The following is a 15,751-nucleotide window of genomic DNA, read 5'->3' as shown; positions in this document are numbered from 1 at the left end:
TTTTGAGCCTGTATTAGTTTTTATGTGAGTTTTGTTTCCTTCAAGATATTATATTCTGCCATGGTAAAATCTCTTCACAGGGCCAACTAACTTTCAGGGTTTTGTAGTTTAATATCATAATTACTAGATTTGTTCTTATTTTCTTGAGCAAACCCACAATTGAACCCAAGTGTGTCCTCAACATATTTTATGATTGTTATTGTTTTGTTATAAAATTGTTATGGTGTAAAGATCTTATGTACAGTATATCTTACTTCCTCTCTTAGTACGATGAAACTCTTTAGTGACAAAATAGTCTAGCCAAGTTACTTGTAGCTGTTGCATTCTCCTGGGTGTTAAAATAGTACCTGTTTTCCCAAGATTTGCTTAGTTGTAAAAGTCCAGGATGTTTTTTTTCTTCAAATTTAGTTGTATAAGTATTGCTCCTGCAGTGTCAGGTACTGCTGCAGCACCCTAAAGATGTTGGAAGTAGATTTTGAACACTTCATTATTCTTTATGCATGAAGGATGAATATTCTTGGAAATTAGTACATTAAAAATATGTCAGTGATCTGTTGCCTGATAGCCCTTACCCAGGTAGCTGTCACAGACGTCCAAAGGGACTAACCGTGGAGAGGCAGGAGAGCGGAAAAAGACCCATATGCGTAGTGGCGAGATGGGAAAAAGGCCCGGGCTCGTTCGTGCAAAGAGTTCAGGAGTGCCGTATAGAAACCTATGCCCTCAGGTAGTGGACGTGGGGCGACCTGGTGCTAGGCAGGTCTCAGGACATCCGAACATCAATGCTGAGTGAGGGCAAAGGGCAAGACCCGGAAATATATAGCCCAAGGGAAAGAGAGGGACCGGAAGGACAGCAGGCAGGAAACTAGGGACAGGTCAGAGAAGGAGCGCCCTCTGGCTGCAGAGGGCGTGAAAGGACCCCCCCTTCATGGGCAGCTCCTGACTCCCATACAAATAAACAAGCTACACAGCACTGGGGGGAGGAAAAACCTCATTTAAATTAAAGGAAACCTCTGGGAGTCCACTGCTGAGAGATACCCCCTCCTCTGGGGTAAAAATCTTTATTGGGTGGAGGAAGGGGGAGTCGAGCAGAGCTCCAGAGACTTAAAACAAAAAAGTACACAAGCACAAACACAACAGACAAAAACCTGGGAAAGGTAAGGGAGACAAACCACAAAAAACAGATAGGAACCAAAGTTCCGAGACACAGGGAGCAGGGGGGACCAAAAAGGAGGGGGAACCAGGAAGAAAAAATTAAAACATAAGGGAAATAACAAGAATAAAAAAACAAAAATCCAGGGAAAAAATACAGCAAACTGGACAATAGGCACGTTCACATTCTAACGCTGATATCGGAGTGGACAACCTGAGGAAAGCCAGACCGTAGTCCGCTCACAGACACAGATGCGCGGAGTGATATCCAGTGAAAAGAATGGAGGAACGGCAGAACTCCTGGTGCTGGCTGTAGGCTGACGGTAGCTTTTTCAGGATGAAATTGTTTCTATTTTTTCTGAGAATTCTCACAGCAATGTGTATGGGATAAGGCATGTCATGTAAATTCAGCCCAACATTTGCAGGTCAAATTGAAGACTTTGTAGTTGATTAACTTAATTTTTAGAGCAAAGCTTGATCAATCAGTTTCCTCATAGGTCAGTATGATGTATTATATGCCCCTTTCCACTGTGCATATGGGTTGCAAAGTGTTAAAAGCATGCATTTTGCAATTATCTGCAAATACATTATAATTTTTAATTATTAGTATTTTTTATATTTATTTTTATTGGCAAATCAGGCAACCTTGTCCATGGTGAATTATAATGCTTATGTAAGATAGAAGAAAATTCAGAAACACTAATTCAATTATGGCGGTGTTATAAAGTTCTCTAAGGTTTAATTAAATTTTCAGTCACATTCTAATAATTACAAAGCCTCTTTCAATGACGAGATTGAATATGAATATACATATTATTATGTGTACAAAAATATCAATAAAACATAATGATCCATAGTTAATATTATCATGGTATATTATACTATTATGCTGTTATTATTACCTCTACATTGTTACAAATGGGGGCTACGAAAATTATGAAAATCAGGATTTAGTCAATAAGTAAAATAATTATTCATAAATCCCAACTTGTAAGTGATTTCTAGCAATAGACCCCAGCAGTTGGTATAATTGAAGGCACGTGAATTCTTTGTTCTCTGGCACACCTTTGTTAAAAGGAGTAATAATCCAGGCACACTTGGTTTAACAAATATTTATTACAATGACAAAATACAAACTGCACTACACACAACATACAACACACAAATTACTTTATGTACAGTATTTACAGTACAAGCAAGGCATTTCAGAGGCCTAACATTCAGGTAACCCAGAAAACCCCAGACTGTTACTAAGCATTAAACTCTTAATATACCTGCAGAGGCCACACAAGATACCTTTAACTAAATACAATGCAACATGCAGTTAAATCTCTCTCTTTGCACCCAGGATGCCAAAAAATAAATGGGAGCCTATAGCACATCCATAAAAAAACACCTTAAACAGGAAAGACTTATCTAAGTGAGGTATCTTTTACTCAGGAAACCTAAGTTCCCTAAAAACACAGAATAGCATGCTCTCTATAACAAAGTTCAAATACTTAGCTCCAGTCAGGTTTGATTTGATCATGAAGTAAGGGCTCTCACCTGGTGCAACCTTCAAGTCACAACTCTTCTGTGCGCTTAATGTGATCTTATATTTTGTGTGTCTGTACTGCTGCTTGACAATCATTAATCCATGACATACATAAGGAATATTAAGATAACATTTACAATTTGAAGTTAGAAATGTTTACTCTTCGCAGTGTCACAAAGTTTTTAAGAGACACTTCTCATTCACCTAAAGCTGTAACAATATATTATAGTATTCTGAAATAATAATGTATTGATATAAATTGGTTTTAACGATATTCCCTTCATGCCTTAAGGCAGATAGTAATTATAAGGGGATGAATTTCATTTATAATAACAACAACAAAATAAGCCAGGCATTTTCACTGTTTTTCAAAATGAAATAATGAATTATTTCAGCACTTGGCATAAGCTATTTGAAGTGTTAGTTCCCTGACAGTGATTGAAAGCAGATTGTGTCCAAATACTAGTAACATGAGCCAGGGAATTTTTCACATAGGCCACATTCCAGTTGTCATATTATGCATCACCAATCACCTGAATTTAGATTCATTTATTCTCAACATTTTGAGAAATAGAAACTTTTCTATGTACTGTACATTATACAGTATATGAGCAGATTTTGAATATACCTTGGGCAGATGTTGTCGCTAAAACACTGTGAAATGACACATTAGCACAGAATAACAATGATGCCAGAACTTTCATAAGCAACATTCTAAATTTCCTTATGTAGGAGATTCACAATTCTCCTTCAGATTTTGAGGAGGGTCAACAATTGTAACCCTATTGTATCTGAATATAATCAGGATTTAAAATGATCATGTGTTAAATCTAAAAAAGTCCTCCAAGTCCAGAACACACTACATCTTGTCATCACTGCTACTGAGGTTAGTTACACTAAGGTTAATAAACAGTAATAACTCATTTTAAATGCCCCAAACCAAAGCTTAAACTATGATTTGTTGCACAACAATGACGTTCTAGATTGATGTTTGTCAATACAGAGTCATTAGAGATTACTGTAATGATGTCTTTAATACTAGTTAACCAAAGCTTGTTGTGTTTAGTTGAAAATAATTGTTGTAAATCTATTTTCATAGCTTACCCAATTATTTTCACATCTTATCCAAAAAGTTAATAGTTAGATAAATAAATCTTTTTCTATTTATAGTATTTGATTTATCTGTTTATTTCTTCTAATAAGCTGTTATTAGTCTTGCACAGCCGCAAACAACTTCATCAAAATTCACTAACAGGTGTCATGTGCAGCATAGATAACATTCAGCTGATGAAAGGAAATACATAATGAATTTAATTAGATAGGTGGCATTTCTTTCTTTATAAGGCAGGATACTTTTCATTCTCACTTATTATCCAGTTGAGATATGTTACTCAAAGAATATATGAAAGGCATTTGTGAATGTTTTGGATTTCTTATAAATAAAAGAAAATATAGTCAGTGTATGTCAAATATTACAATGCAGGCTAACTATCATTAGCAGACTAGAAAAACAGATTTAATTCCAGTATCACTCATTAGATATGGTAATGAACTTTTAAAGATTATTATTTTTTTCTTTTTGGAAATTAGTGTTTGACATAATAATGTCTACGCAGCTGATTATGACAGCAAATTTATGAAAGTAGATAACCAGACCACTCCTCAACACACTGCTTTGAAAATAAGCTGGAGTATTCATACATATGTAGTTCAAGTGGATAACTGCATCAGCATGCGTAGGCTGCAAAGGAACAAGTAATAGGTTTATTCCATGCTGAAAAGAGAAGAAAGAAAACACAATGTTTCAGCCATGGAGCCTTCTTCAGCTCCACACCTGAAGAAGGCTCCACGGCCTAAACATTGTGTTTTCTTTCTTCTCTTTTCAGCATGGAATAAACCTATTACTTATTCATACATATGTATTGTATACTATATAAATACACTTTGTAGAGAAAACAGTATTTGAACACTTTACAGTACACCACAGATGGAGAACATGTTGTGTCACAAAGGATAACACAAATGTGACAAATTTAGCAATTGTATCTACAGGGTAAAGTGTCATGATATGGAAGGGAAGAGCATACTCTACCTTCCTTCATTGCATAAACAGTGATGACACAGGAGCAACAGTTCAAATACAAGAGTTATGGCCACCTTACCACCACAAAAACAATGACTAAAACAATGTATTGTCTTTATTATTAAAGGACATATCTGTCATCCAGTGTAACACCATTATCTGTGGGGATCTTGTAGTTTGTCATATTAATGTAGAATTGGTAAACAAAGGTCCTAGAGTCCAAATCTAGAATCATTTATCACTTAACTGCTATACACAAGTGTCTGTCATCAGTATTTTTTTAACACTGTAAATGACTGTGTGAAACCAAAGGCAGAACAACATGTTTGTATCATTTCACCAAATCGTCATTAAAAACAACTTTTCCCACTGGATAAAACTAATGGTCGTGACGAACCAGGACTGTATCATATCCCCCACTGTTAAAGTTTAACAGTAATTGCTTATATAAACTGGTTGCTGAGAATAAGAATATTCCAAACATCCACAACATCCAAACATACAGTAAAATATACTGTAGTGGCTTACAGAAAGAAAATATTGTGAGCCTTTTTGATTTTCCTGTGCTAAAGTAACATGCTCTCTATTGTGAGTGTCCACTTCACACATACATAGAATTCATCAGAACCAAAGTTCATGGTACATTAAGGTCAACCTGGTTTTGTCTCAAAGGGAAGAAAAATTGGAAACTCTGGAATCACTCAGATTGAAAATTATTTGCTGTCAAAAGCTAAGATTGCTTGTTTTTCTTTTCAGCTGGCCTGAAATTGACTTTTGGTTTGACATTTGTTTGCAACAACCCTTACAGGGGAAAATCTCCCGTCTTGAAACTTTTTTTTTCTGGCCAGACTGCAAGTCAGTGTCCTCTGGTTAAGTGACTCTTATGGAATAAGTAGATATAAATCTCACCTTTCAGGCAATTACCTGGACAAGACATGAAACTTCTGTCAGCCTCACTGGGGATCAAATTGGAATTTAGCTTACCTCGAGAAAGAGGTTATGACAAGAATGAAAAGTGCTGTTACACGTATCTTAAAAAAAATAAAAGGGAATAATAGGCTAGTACAACAGTTTACTTAGTAATAATTTAATGGTTCTCACAAATAAAACAATAAGCAACAATTATTTAAAACATTTCTCTATTACACTGACACAAATATGTGGAATATTCACCAAAGTAAAGGTGTACTTTTAAAGAAAATAAACAAGCAGTTGCCTCAAGTAAAGTGTAATGTACAGTAATAAAAATAATTCTTCATTCAACCAGATCAGAGTTGGTTGTGGTTGAGAAACTTATTAAGGTTAATTTTTTTTAAGACATTGATGCAGGCTTTTGCATGTGATTGCAACAGAGCACTGTGCTATAGCTTTTGCTAGCCAGGTCTCTAAAAATTTAGACGTAGGCTCATGGTTAGTGTAAGCCCATTAACAACAATCTCTCTGCTCAGAGGTCCAGGTTAATTTATGGTTAAGATCAGTCTCACAGTAGCAGAGGTTAGATTAAATTTTGATGGAAAAGTTAGCTCCGGAGTATGGAAGGGAAGACCAGAAGGAGAGAAGCCTGGCTAACTACTTGGAAGGTGCAATCCAAAGGTTAGAAGTGATGGTCTTGCTCTAAGGATAGGAAAGAAGTGGAGCTCTTGGGTGGAAATGGTGTCTGCAGCTATGTTGGGGGAAAGGGAATCCTTAGGCTAAAGCTAAATTTCTAGTGGTTAAGGTTAAGGAATGGTTGAAAGGTTAAGCTTCTGCTTAGATTTAAGATTCAGGTAGAAAAAAGATTGGGGGAATTTGATAACCCAAACTACATAAGGCATTTGATTTATCAGTGCTTCCAGACTCTGTGGCTGACGGAAGAAGGGAAACTGTACTTGTGTGGCAAAACTCTACTATTTCTCATTGAACCAGCTGCAAGGAATCCATTGATCATATGTCTACTGGTTTGGGTTGTTTAAGAACCCTGTGATAATTACACAATGACTGAGGAAACCAGTGGGGTTAAGGTCAGTATTGTCACAGAAGGGAGGACCAAGTGTGATCAAAGTCTTGGATTTCATAATGGATTGGTGCAGTACATCAAAAGACTTGTATCTGTGCCTAATAGTAATAAATAAACAGTAAAGTGTTGTTGTCTTTTCAATTTAATGGTACTACTATTTTCAATTTATTTTATGTGATGCCTTCATCCAAGTTGAATTAACAACTATTTATTTTCTGTAACAATTCTGAGTGAGAGGAGAAGTTATATTTTGAACTAAAAATAGTATTTCACGATTGGAATTTATAGATTCCCCAGTCAGGCTGAGAGGGGAACAGTTGAATACTGTGTAGAGGTTTGATGGTTTTACTGAGACAATAATTAATTGTAGCAGTAATCACGAGGTGGTTCATTGTGGCTTTTAGAAAATCAATCATCAGTACAACTAATGACACACACACACGGGTTCAATACACAAGATACATTTATTAATATAAGTTGTGCACCAAACATATACTAGTCTGCCTGGATACAAGTGGCAGACCTTACTGTGAGTGTTATCAATATACAAGGCATATAATCTTGAAGAGATGCAAACGCAAAGAGATACACAACAGAGAATATATGTCAATATATATCGTTTGGTTACCAAATCACTAATCAGTGTTATTACCCACTGTTACTCTAAACTCGGAAGTAAATACATTACTTGTGAATTAAATTGATAACAACTTGTATTGAGGTACAATTGAATTCTCGATACGCAAGAACATAGGGTTTACTTATCCAATGTGTATGGATTTGGAATTTCCCGGCACAAACACCAAACCAGCTCACAGGCTCTGTTGCAGCCTCTGTTCCAGCGGTTGTCCAATGGGTGTTGTCCCGGCGTCCTCTGGCTTCCGGCCAACCAGTCGAGGTGCAGCTCGGAGCAGGATGGGCGGAGGAATCTAACTGCGGCGCGCAGGGCAGTCGTTGCTCCAAGGGGATCTACCAGCAGTCCGGCTGGCTAGTAGAAAGTCTCTATGCACAGAGTGTGACAGCGAGTCCTCACAAGTCATTCTTTTGCCCGGGAAGAAGCTTGTTCGTTCCTGGTCCAGCGCTGCTTCTGAATAAGATATTCAGGTTGTTGACGAGGGTCCAACTGTAGGCTGCCATTGATCAAGCGGAGCATTCACGTTGGTAGAATTCTGAGTACGTACGGGATCCTCGGCCTCACTCTTAGAACAAACTCCAAGTCCCAGTGCAGACAACAGCAGTTGTCACGTGATTGTCTCTGAGGATGCGCGAAAGTGGCCAAGGAGAGCCCCGACCTGAGCTTGCGCTCCCTTTTTGACCAAGACACAGATGTGTGCTGGTTGGTTGAGAGTTTGGCGGGCATTGGAGATCCACGTGGTGTTACCACACCCTGCCAATCCCTGATTGGTTGATCAAGGTGAGATATGAGTCATTTACTCCTGACACTTAGGAATGCAGTCCAGATGTCCATTCGGCACTCCCTAGACAGATAGGCGCCATTGGATGACCGTTGATCATGATAGCCATGCTTAGCTAAGTGCATCCCCGTTTGGGAGCTGTCCCTTATCAAAAGAAAACATCTTAAATCAGCCTGCATGAATACTTTCTCTGTGGCTGCACCACAGAGATGGAGAGTGAGATGGGGCCTCATTTAGGAAAGCATAGCAACGTTTAATTCTGTCTTATTAACAAGCATTGCCGCTACAGCTGTATGAAAGGTCTACTGTATGTAATAACATGACATTTATTATACTGTGTCTTAATTAGAAAAAGTCTAATCACTGTTTTAAATGTTTCATATACTAATGGTAATATAATAATGATCAATACAAAATGGATTACTGATTCTGAATCAAATCTCTGAACTAGCTCTTTATGTATTATTTCCAAATCCAGATTTAGTAATGGTTAAGGGCAGTAACTAGACCAGCTCCTTAATTGGTTTCAGCCCATATGAAGGATAAGCGGATACACTGTGGAATCTATAAATAAGAAATGTGACTTCTTAAGCAATTCCTAAGCAATGGGCTTATAAGAGTCCAAAAAATCCTTGTAAAATTCAAGGAACAATTAGTCTTTGTGACTATTGTAAGGCATGCTGAAACTCATTATTGTTATTTTTGTGATCTAACTAAATCACTTAACTAAAATGTTTTAGTCTGTTTACCAACACATGACTTTTATGGGAGCTAATTTTGTTCAACTTTAGCTTTTAGAGGCTTTGTATATTTCCCTATTTGCGATTTGGAGAATACCATATCAAGGTGATTTATATCTTTTATTTCTTTGCTTTCTTCTGCTTTTTTTTCTTATCAGAGAAGTAAGCTGTTTTGATATGCCTTCACACAATAGTAGTAACTTGTACTGACAGAAACTGATGAATCCCCAGCTGGCTAAGTTAAGTATGTGAAAATCATCTCAGCTTGAAAGAACAAGGCTTAAAAGATGTGTTTGCAGTTTAAAAGTGACAGCACCTCCATTTACCTTTTTCAAACCAAACTGTCTGGTTAAATACAAAATGTTGACCAACTTTTACAAACACTGCAGTACTGAGTGAAAAATGAAGGAGGAAAAAACGAAAAATCTTTAAAAAACATGTACTGTACATGCTGTATATGGGTAATTCAATAGGTACAGCAAGTCTGAGAAATATCAACTTCACAGGCAGGAAATTATTCAACAAAGCTCTCACTTTGTGCCACATTCATGCTTTTCAGGATGCTAGGGTTGATGTTGGTTGATCAGATGGATAGTCCTGCATAGCCACATGGACTTGTCAATTAAAGTTCCAGCCTTTTTTAGGTCAGGCATCAGCTCAGAAAAAAAAATACAAAAAAATCTAACTGTGAGATCCAGACTGCAAGTAGGTAGAATAACAAATAAATACCTAGCTTTCCATATACATTACATTTTAGTTCTCACTGTGTACTACGGAACATTCTTGTGATGGTTTGTGAATTATGTTTGATCTTTACTTCTTACTGTTGGCTAAAGGACCAGGAATGAATAACAGCTGAACACATTTGAATGTATTATGTTAATCCAGTTAAGCCACTTATTTAAAAATACTGTAGGTAATTAAAAGCAGCAGGGTAAGAAAAACCTATAGACAATACAAACACCCACAATTGGGGTTGGGAACAACTACAGTAGTTCAGGTGGGTAGCTGCGTCAGCATATGTATTCTGCAAAGGAACAAGTAATAGGTTTATTCCATATTATTTCGGCTGTGAAGCCTTCTTCGGTTGTGAGAAAGACAGGGTAGACAGCAAAGATTAAATAGCACAGAAGAACAAAACCTGGGGGAGGGGAGAGGCAGAGAGGCCACTCATGAAGTGCAAAGTGGAGAAGGGTAAAGAAAGGTGTGAAGTCAATACTGACATGAGAATAGAAAAGATTACACGAAAATTGTAACAGAACAGTTCTTTCCGGACCCTATGCAGATGACACAATCCAGAATTGTGAGGAAACACTAGGGAAAAAGTCATGCAGGAATATGGGAATGAAAACAGGGGGGCGTGTCCAAAGTGCGCTGGTGCACCGGGGAGGTGTGGCCGAGGCAAACAATTCAGAAGAAATCCAAAGGGAGAATCCAAAACGAAAGCAAAGGTCCATGGCCGTGTAATCCATCCAAAAACCAGGGATTAAAAACAGGTGCTGGGTCAGGACCGGCGGGGGGAACAGGAACAGGTGCAGGAAGCTAAAAACATAACGGAAACAGGCACAACCAGGACTCGCATAATGCGGAGATCAGATGCAGAGCCTCGAGTGAAGTGAGCGCCTGGCTTTTAAAGGCGAATTGAAACAAGGAACTGGTGCAGGGAATGAGGCTAACGAAGTAGGGCTGGAACGCCCTTGAGAGGAGGGGTTTGCGATCGTGACAAAAATAAATTGATCATAGAGAGAAGGGGATAGCTGTGAACCTAGTTTCAGGATGAGTTTCGTTTCTGTAGTATTTCTGCTATGGGAGTTGAGAAACCCTTCTTTGAGAACAGGTACAGAGAGATCAGTATGATCATGTCCGTCTGAGATGAAATGAGAAACTACTATGGGCTTGGAGAAATCTTTAATCTTCACAGCCCTAACATGTTTTCTGAAGTGGTCTCCTAATCTCCTTCTGGTTTCCCCAACATAGAAGCTGGGCATGTTTTGCAAGAGATACAGTAAACGAGGTTGCTTGATGTACAGTACAGGATGCCTTTTGGGTGATCCGGAATTGACCTGAGGGGCCCTGAATGAGTGTGTTGTTAGATATGTATTTGCAGGTGATGCAGCGAGTTCTGTTGCAAGTGAAGGTGCCTGGTGGGGATGATTGCCGAGTGCAGTGAAGGGAGCTCTGACCCTTGGGTGGTCGGAGGTAAGAGATGATTGGGTGATCAGAAAAAAGGGTACTATTTGAGGGATCATCCTTTAAAATGGAGTAATTGTTAATAATGGTCTTGGGGTAGAAAGTGTGTTAGAGTGGTAGGGAAGCACCAAAAGAATGCAGTTGTGAGACCAGGAGTTCCTGATCGAGTTGAAGATCCGAGGACTGTTTTATGGCCTGGGTGAAGGCCCTATCAATAATATGGGTGGGGTATCCTCTGTTGATGAAAAAAGAATGCATTTTGAGTTCTTGGTTCTGGAAATCCATGTCGTCCCTGCAGAGTAGATGTAGCATGAAGAACTGTCAAAAAGAGAGAGATTTTTTGGTGTGAGTGGGGTGAAAAGAGCTGTACAGGAGATAGCCGTGTGAATCTGTGGGTTTGTAATAGACCGAGGTAGAGAGTCGGGGATGGTTAATAGATAAATGTATGTATAGAAGCGGAAGAGTGGTGGAAGATATGTTAACTTAATATTTGAGGGACAGGTGAGAGTTAGTAAATTAATGCAGGAAGCGCTCTAGCTGGTCATTAGAGCATGTAGCAGCATTGCGGCAGTCATCGATGTATTGCTTGTAGAGGTCAGGGACAAAGCCAGTATAGGAAGCAAAGAAGCATTCTTCTACCCAGCCGACTTCCTGGCTTCCTTAAGGCTAGGCTAAATGTAAATGTCTTTTTGCCACACCACAACAGCTCCTCCTTTGTCCGCTGGTTTGATGACAATATCATTCCTGTTGCGGAGAGATTGGAGTGCCTGAATTTCTACTTGGGTGAGGTTAGACCTGTGTTTCCTGGGTGTGGAAAGGGTCTTGGGAACTTGAATGTTACATTGGTTAATAAAGTAATCAACTGGTGGAAAATGGCTGGAAGGGGGAGTCCAAGAGCTCTGTTTTGGATTAATATCATTGATGGTATCAGTGACCAGGTTGTTGTCTGCTACCGGTGAGGAGGACCTGTCAGCAAAATGTGCTTTGAGCCTAACCCTGCGGTAAAAACGGTCAACGGTCAAAAAACGGAGGTCAACTTGGGTTTGTGGGATGTCCAGCTTCTTGGGGACTGGAAGAAAACTGTTTTTGCCATTAATCTGTTTCAATTTTTGAGCATTTTGTTTCTTTTTGGAACGTCATGCTTCAGTGGTTTGTAAACTAAGCAGGTTTTTTGCTGTTGATAGGAAACGATTACAATATTCACTAACGTTTGGCTAAAATTTCCGTTTTCTTTGGTTGTCAATGCCAAAATTGACAATGTTTTGCAAGTGGAAAGTGTGGTTTCAAACTTTTGATTTTTCACCATATTTGTTGAAACACATTGAGTCTGCAAAAACGGCACAATTGGGCCCAATTTCGTTTTTGAGGAAACAAAAAGATAACACTTTTCCTGCATTTCAGATACTTCCTTAAGTACAGCAAATGCAACACAAATTGTCTAGGTGTTGTTCAAACCCTAACCCTAACCCTTGCTTGGGTCTTTCTAGAACATACTGTATATCATAAACATTGCGTTAAACACCAGCGTAGATCATTTTACCTACCTTATTCCACACTAGTCATAAACATTTCAAGTAGCATTTAAGAAGTAGTAATAAAATATTGTAAATGTTTTTGCTGTGAATCTGTATCAGTTTTCCAGTTTTTGTTTTAGTTTTTTGGAACATCGTGCATAGGTGGCGTGTAAAATAAGAATGTTTTTTTGCTGTTGACAGGTTAGGCTTACAATATTCAGTAACTTTTGGCTATACTTCCCATTTTGTTTTCCTGTGAATGCAAAAAGTGAGAATGTTTTGCAAGGGGAAAAGTGTGGTTATAAACTTTTGAGTTTTTACCTTTTTGATTGACGCACCCCTTGGGTCAGCAACAATTGCAAAATTGGCCAAATTTCGTTTTTGAGGAAACAAAAAGATAACACTTTTCCTGCATTTCAGATGCATCCTTAAGCACAGCAAATGAATTACAAACTGTCTAGGTGTTGTTCATACCCTAGCCCTACAGTACGTAAAAAAAATCCATCACTATCTGCCATTTTGCTGTTGTTCATTTCCATAATGGCTTTCATCACCTCAATAGGTGTTGGTACAATTCTCAGACTGGGTGTTGTGGAATGAAATTGAATCTACAGTATTATGATTAACAGTGAATGTTTGTTAAAACAGATCTTCAAAAATGTTCCAAAATGTTTGTTCATTGTTTTCATCTATTTATACAGTACGTATTTATTTTAGATAGGGTTTAGGGGATTCTGTTCTTAGACAGGTAGAGTGCTGGAGAGATCATCCACCTTCCTTACAGGGGGAATTCCCTAGGGAACAATTTAGAGTAAACCAATCAAACCTAATGTGCGTGAACATGCAGGTCTCTGGGAGTTGGCAAGAAACCAGAGTTTGCCCACACATCCAGTATGCATATTGGACCCCTTTTAAAACAAACTAGGAGCATAAAGACACAATAGGGATTTAAATGCCTTAAATGCTTTGAAAATGGGTGCATGTGCATGCTGTGAAACAGTAGATTCCACCATTGTATAATGTCACGAGACAGTTTGCAGTGATGTCCAGTTTGTCATGAGACCATATAACCGAAAACTTTAATGAACATGAATATTGTAATTGGCATGTACTATATGATGATGTGCATCTTTGATAAGTACTCAGCCTCTAGGATAGGCTGACACTAAGTGATATTCCCTTGAAATCAGGGTTAGCAAAGGCTGGATATATACTGTAAATATTCCTATATTACTGTACATCGTTGGAAAGCACAATGAATGAAAGATCAGTGTCAAAAGAATTTGCTTCCTTCAGTAGGTGATCAGGATTCAATTATGAAGTAGAGTGGAAGAAAGCAATTTTTGTTTCCAGCTGAAAAACTCTGAAGTTTTTTTCATTTTTAATTACACTGTAAAAATCACTCTACAAGACAAAAAATTATTATAATGTTCAATTCATCAACATGATTTCTATATTAAACTATTTAATTTGTGTATGAAAAGTTAATTTTTCAATCAAGTTGCTTTTATTTGTACTTACAAAACTCTTTTACTATGTTTCACCCAACAGACAAAAACTGGAATAGCCCTGCTGTATAATGAAGAGACTGGTAATACTTATGACATTCGACTAAAGCTAACAAAGGAGATATTAACAATACAGAAACAAGACGTTGTTTGCATCACTGGAGGTGAATCCAGTTCAAATGTAAGTACTAAAGCTTTATACTTTCTTACAATAATAGAAGATTTGATCCTTTACATAGCAAGTGTGATTCATAAATACTATAAAGTCATAGATAGAATAAACAACATTTTTCATTATTTTGTCATATTTAAAATGTTAAAAAGGTCAATTTCCTTCTAAACAAAGTCAAGTAAAATAAATGTAATGAAGTAGAGAAAATAGGATTATTGAAACTGTCAACATTTTACAAATTAACAATATATACAGTACTTCTTTACCCAAAATTTTTGAAAATTTTGAAACAACAGTTTAATCCATCTCCAGGGGCAATTGCAGCTGCAAAACATTCCATCATTGGTTCCACTAACTGTTCACAGATATCTGCAGGGATTCAGGACTCCTCAAAACAAAGTTAATGCAAATAATAATTCTAATAGTTTCCTCCATCCCTCATTTTTCTATTGGTGCTTTTCATCTACCCACAATGATCCATAAAAGCATGAGGTTGTCCAGTTTGGAAGGTGAATAATATCAACAAAAAATAAGAATAGAAAAATGCCAGAGGATGTTGTTTTTACATGTAAAAACAATCTTGACTATTGTGAGGTCACTAACAGTACAGTACATCATTCTTCTTACCCTTAGCATATTTGTGAGACATTTGTGATTCAAATGTCTGGTCTGCTATTAATTTAAACTCCTCAACTATTCAGGACATTCCAGTTTGATGCACACCCAGCACTTAAATACCCTTACAGTATCATTGGATAGTTCTAATATTATTGTGTAAGGGGTTTCTTGTTTTCTTGTTCTTTAAATATGGAGTGCACTTTGGTTAAACACATAGATTACTTTGTTTTGCAAGTAATTAGAAGACTTTTACAAGTATCAAAGATTTCAAAGATTTGTTGGTTGCAGCACATGTAATGTATGACTCGAAAATTAAGTAGATGATCTTGTAAAAAATTGCTACTGTATATTTATCTTTAGTAATCCTTCAATTCCATGTGTAAATAAACAATAGCAGTGGTAAACTCCGCTAATTTAATCTTTACTGATTAAATGTAAAACATGATCTGGTGCACTGTATATAATTGTATTGTTTGTTGTTGTTTAACATTGTTTATAATTGTATTCCCCTAATTCCCTTTTCACATATTTAATTTGAATCATTTAGAAAAGCAGTAAACAGTTCTTTTACCTCAAGCTTCAGCACATCTCTTGATCCTTTATGATTTCAGCCTTTACATGTAAACTCAGAATGACTAAATTGGATCAATTATAAAATTAATTGTTCTAAACAACCGCTTTTTCCAATGTCTTTAGCCTGTAAAATTTTTTTAGTCACCCATGAAATCTACAGGGTTGAAGGTATTTTTGGTAAGGTGGGAATTATTAAGATGGGACAGGGGAAGTTGTTTTAAAAATGGAATGAAAAACATATCTAACAAACAGTGAAAAA

At 37.3% G+C, this 15,751-nt stretch overlaps 1 protein-coding gene across 1 annotated transcript in view; it reads left to right on the top strand.

The window, feature by feature from the left end:
• The window catches only part of sntg2 (syntrophin, gamma 2), a 351,972-nt gene that overhangs the window by 163,886 nt on the left and 172,335 nt on the right, over positions 1 to 15,751 (top strand). Inside the window, exon 2 of the mRNA XM_015349632.2 lies at positions 14,173 to 14,310. Coding sequence (XP_015205118.1) covers positions 14,173 to 14,310 — 138 coding nt within the window. The remainder of the gene's footprint in view (positions 1 to 14,172; positions 14,311 to 15,751) is intronic.

This window comes from Lepisosteus oculatus, chromosome 2, assembly GCF_040954835.1.
Source record: "Lepisosteus oculatus isolate fLepOcu1 chromosome 2, fLepOcu1.hap2, whole genome shotgun sequence".
Classification (NCBI taxonomy): Eukaryota; Metazoa; Chordata; class Actinopteri; order Semionotiformes; family Lepisosteidae; genus Lepisosteus; species Lepisosteus oculatus.
The sequence above is the reverse complement of the archived record's forward strand: the minus strand, read 5'-3'. Positions and strand labels throughout refer to the sequence as shown.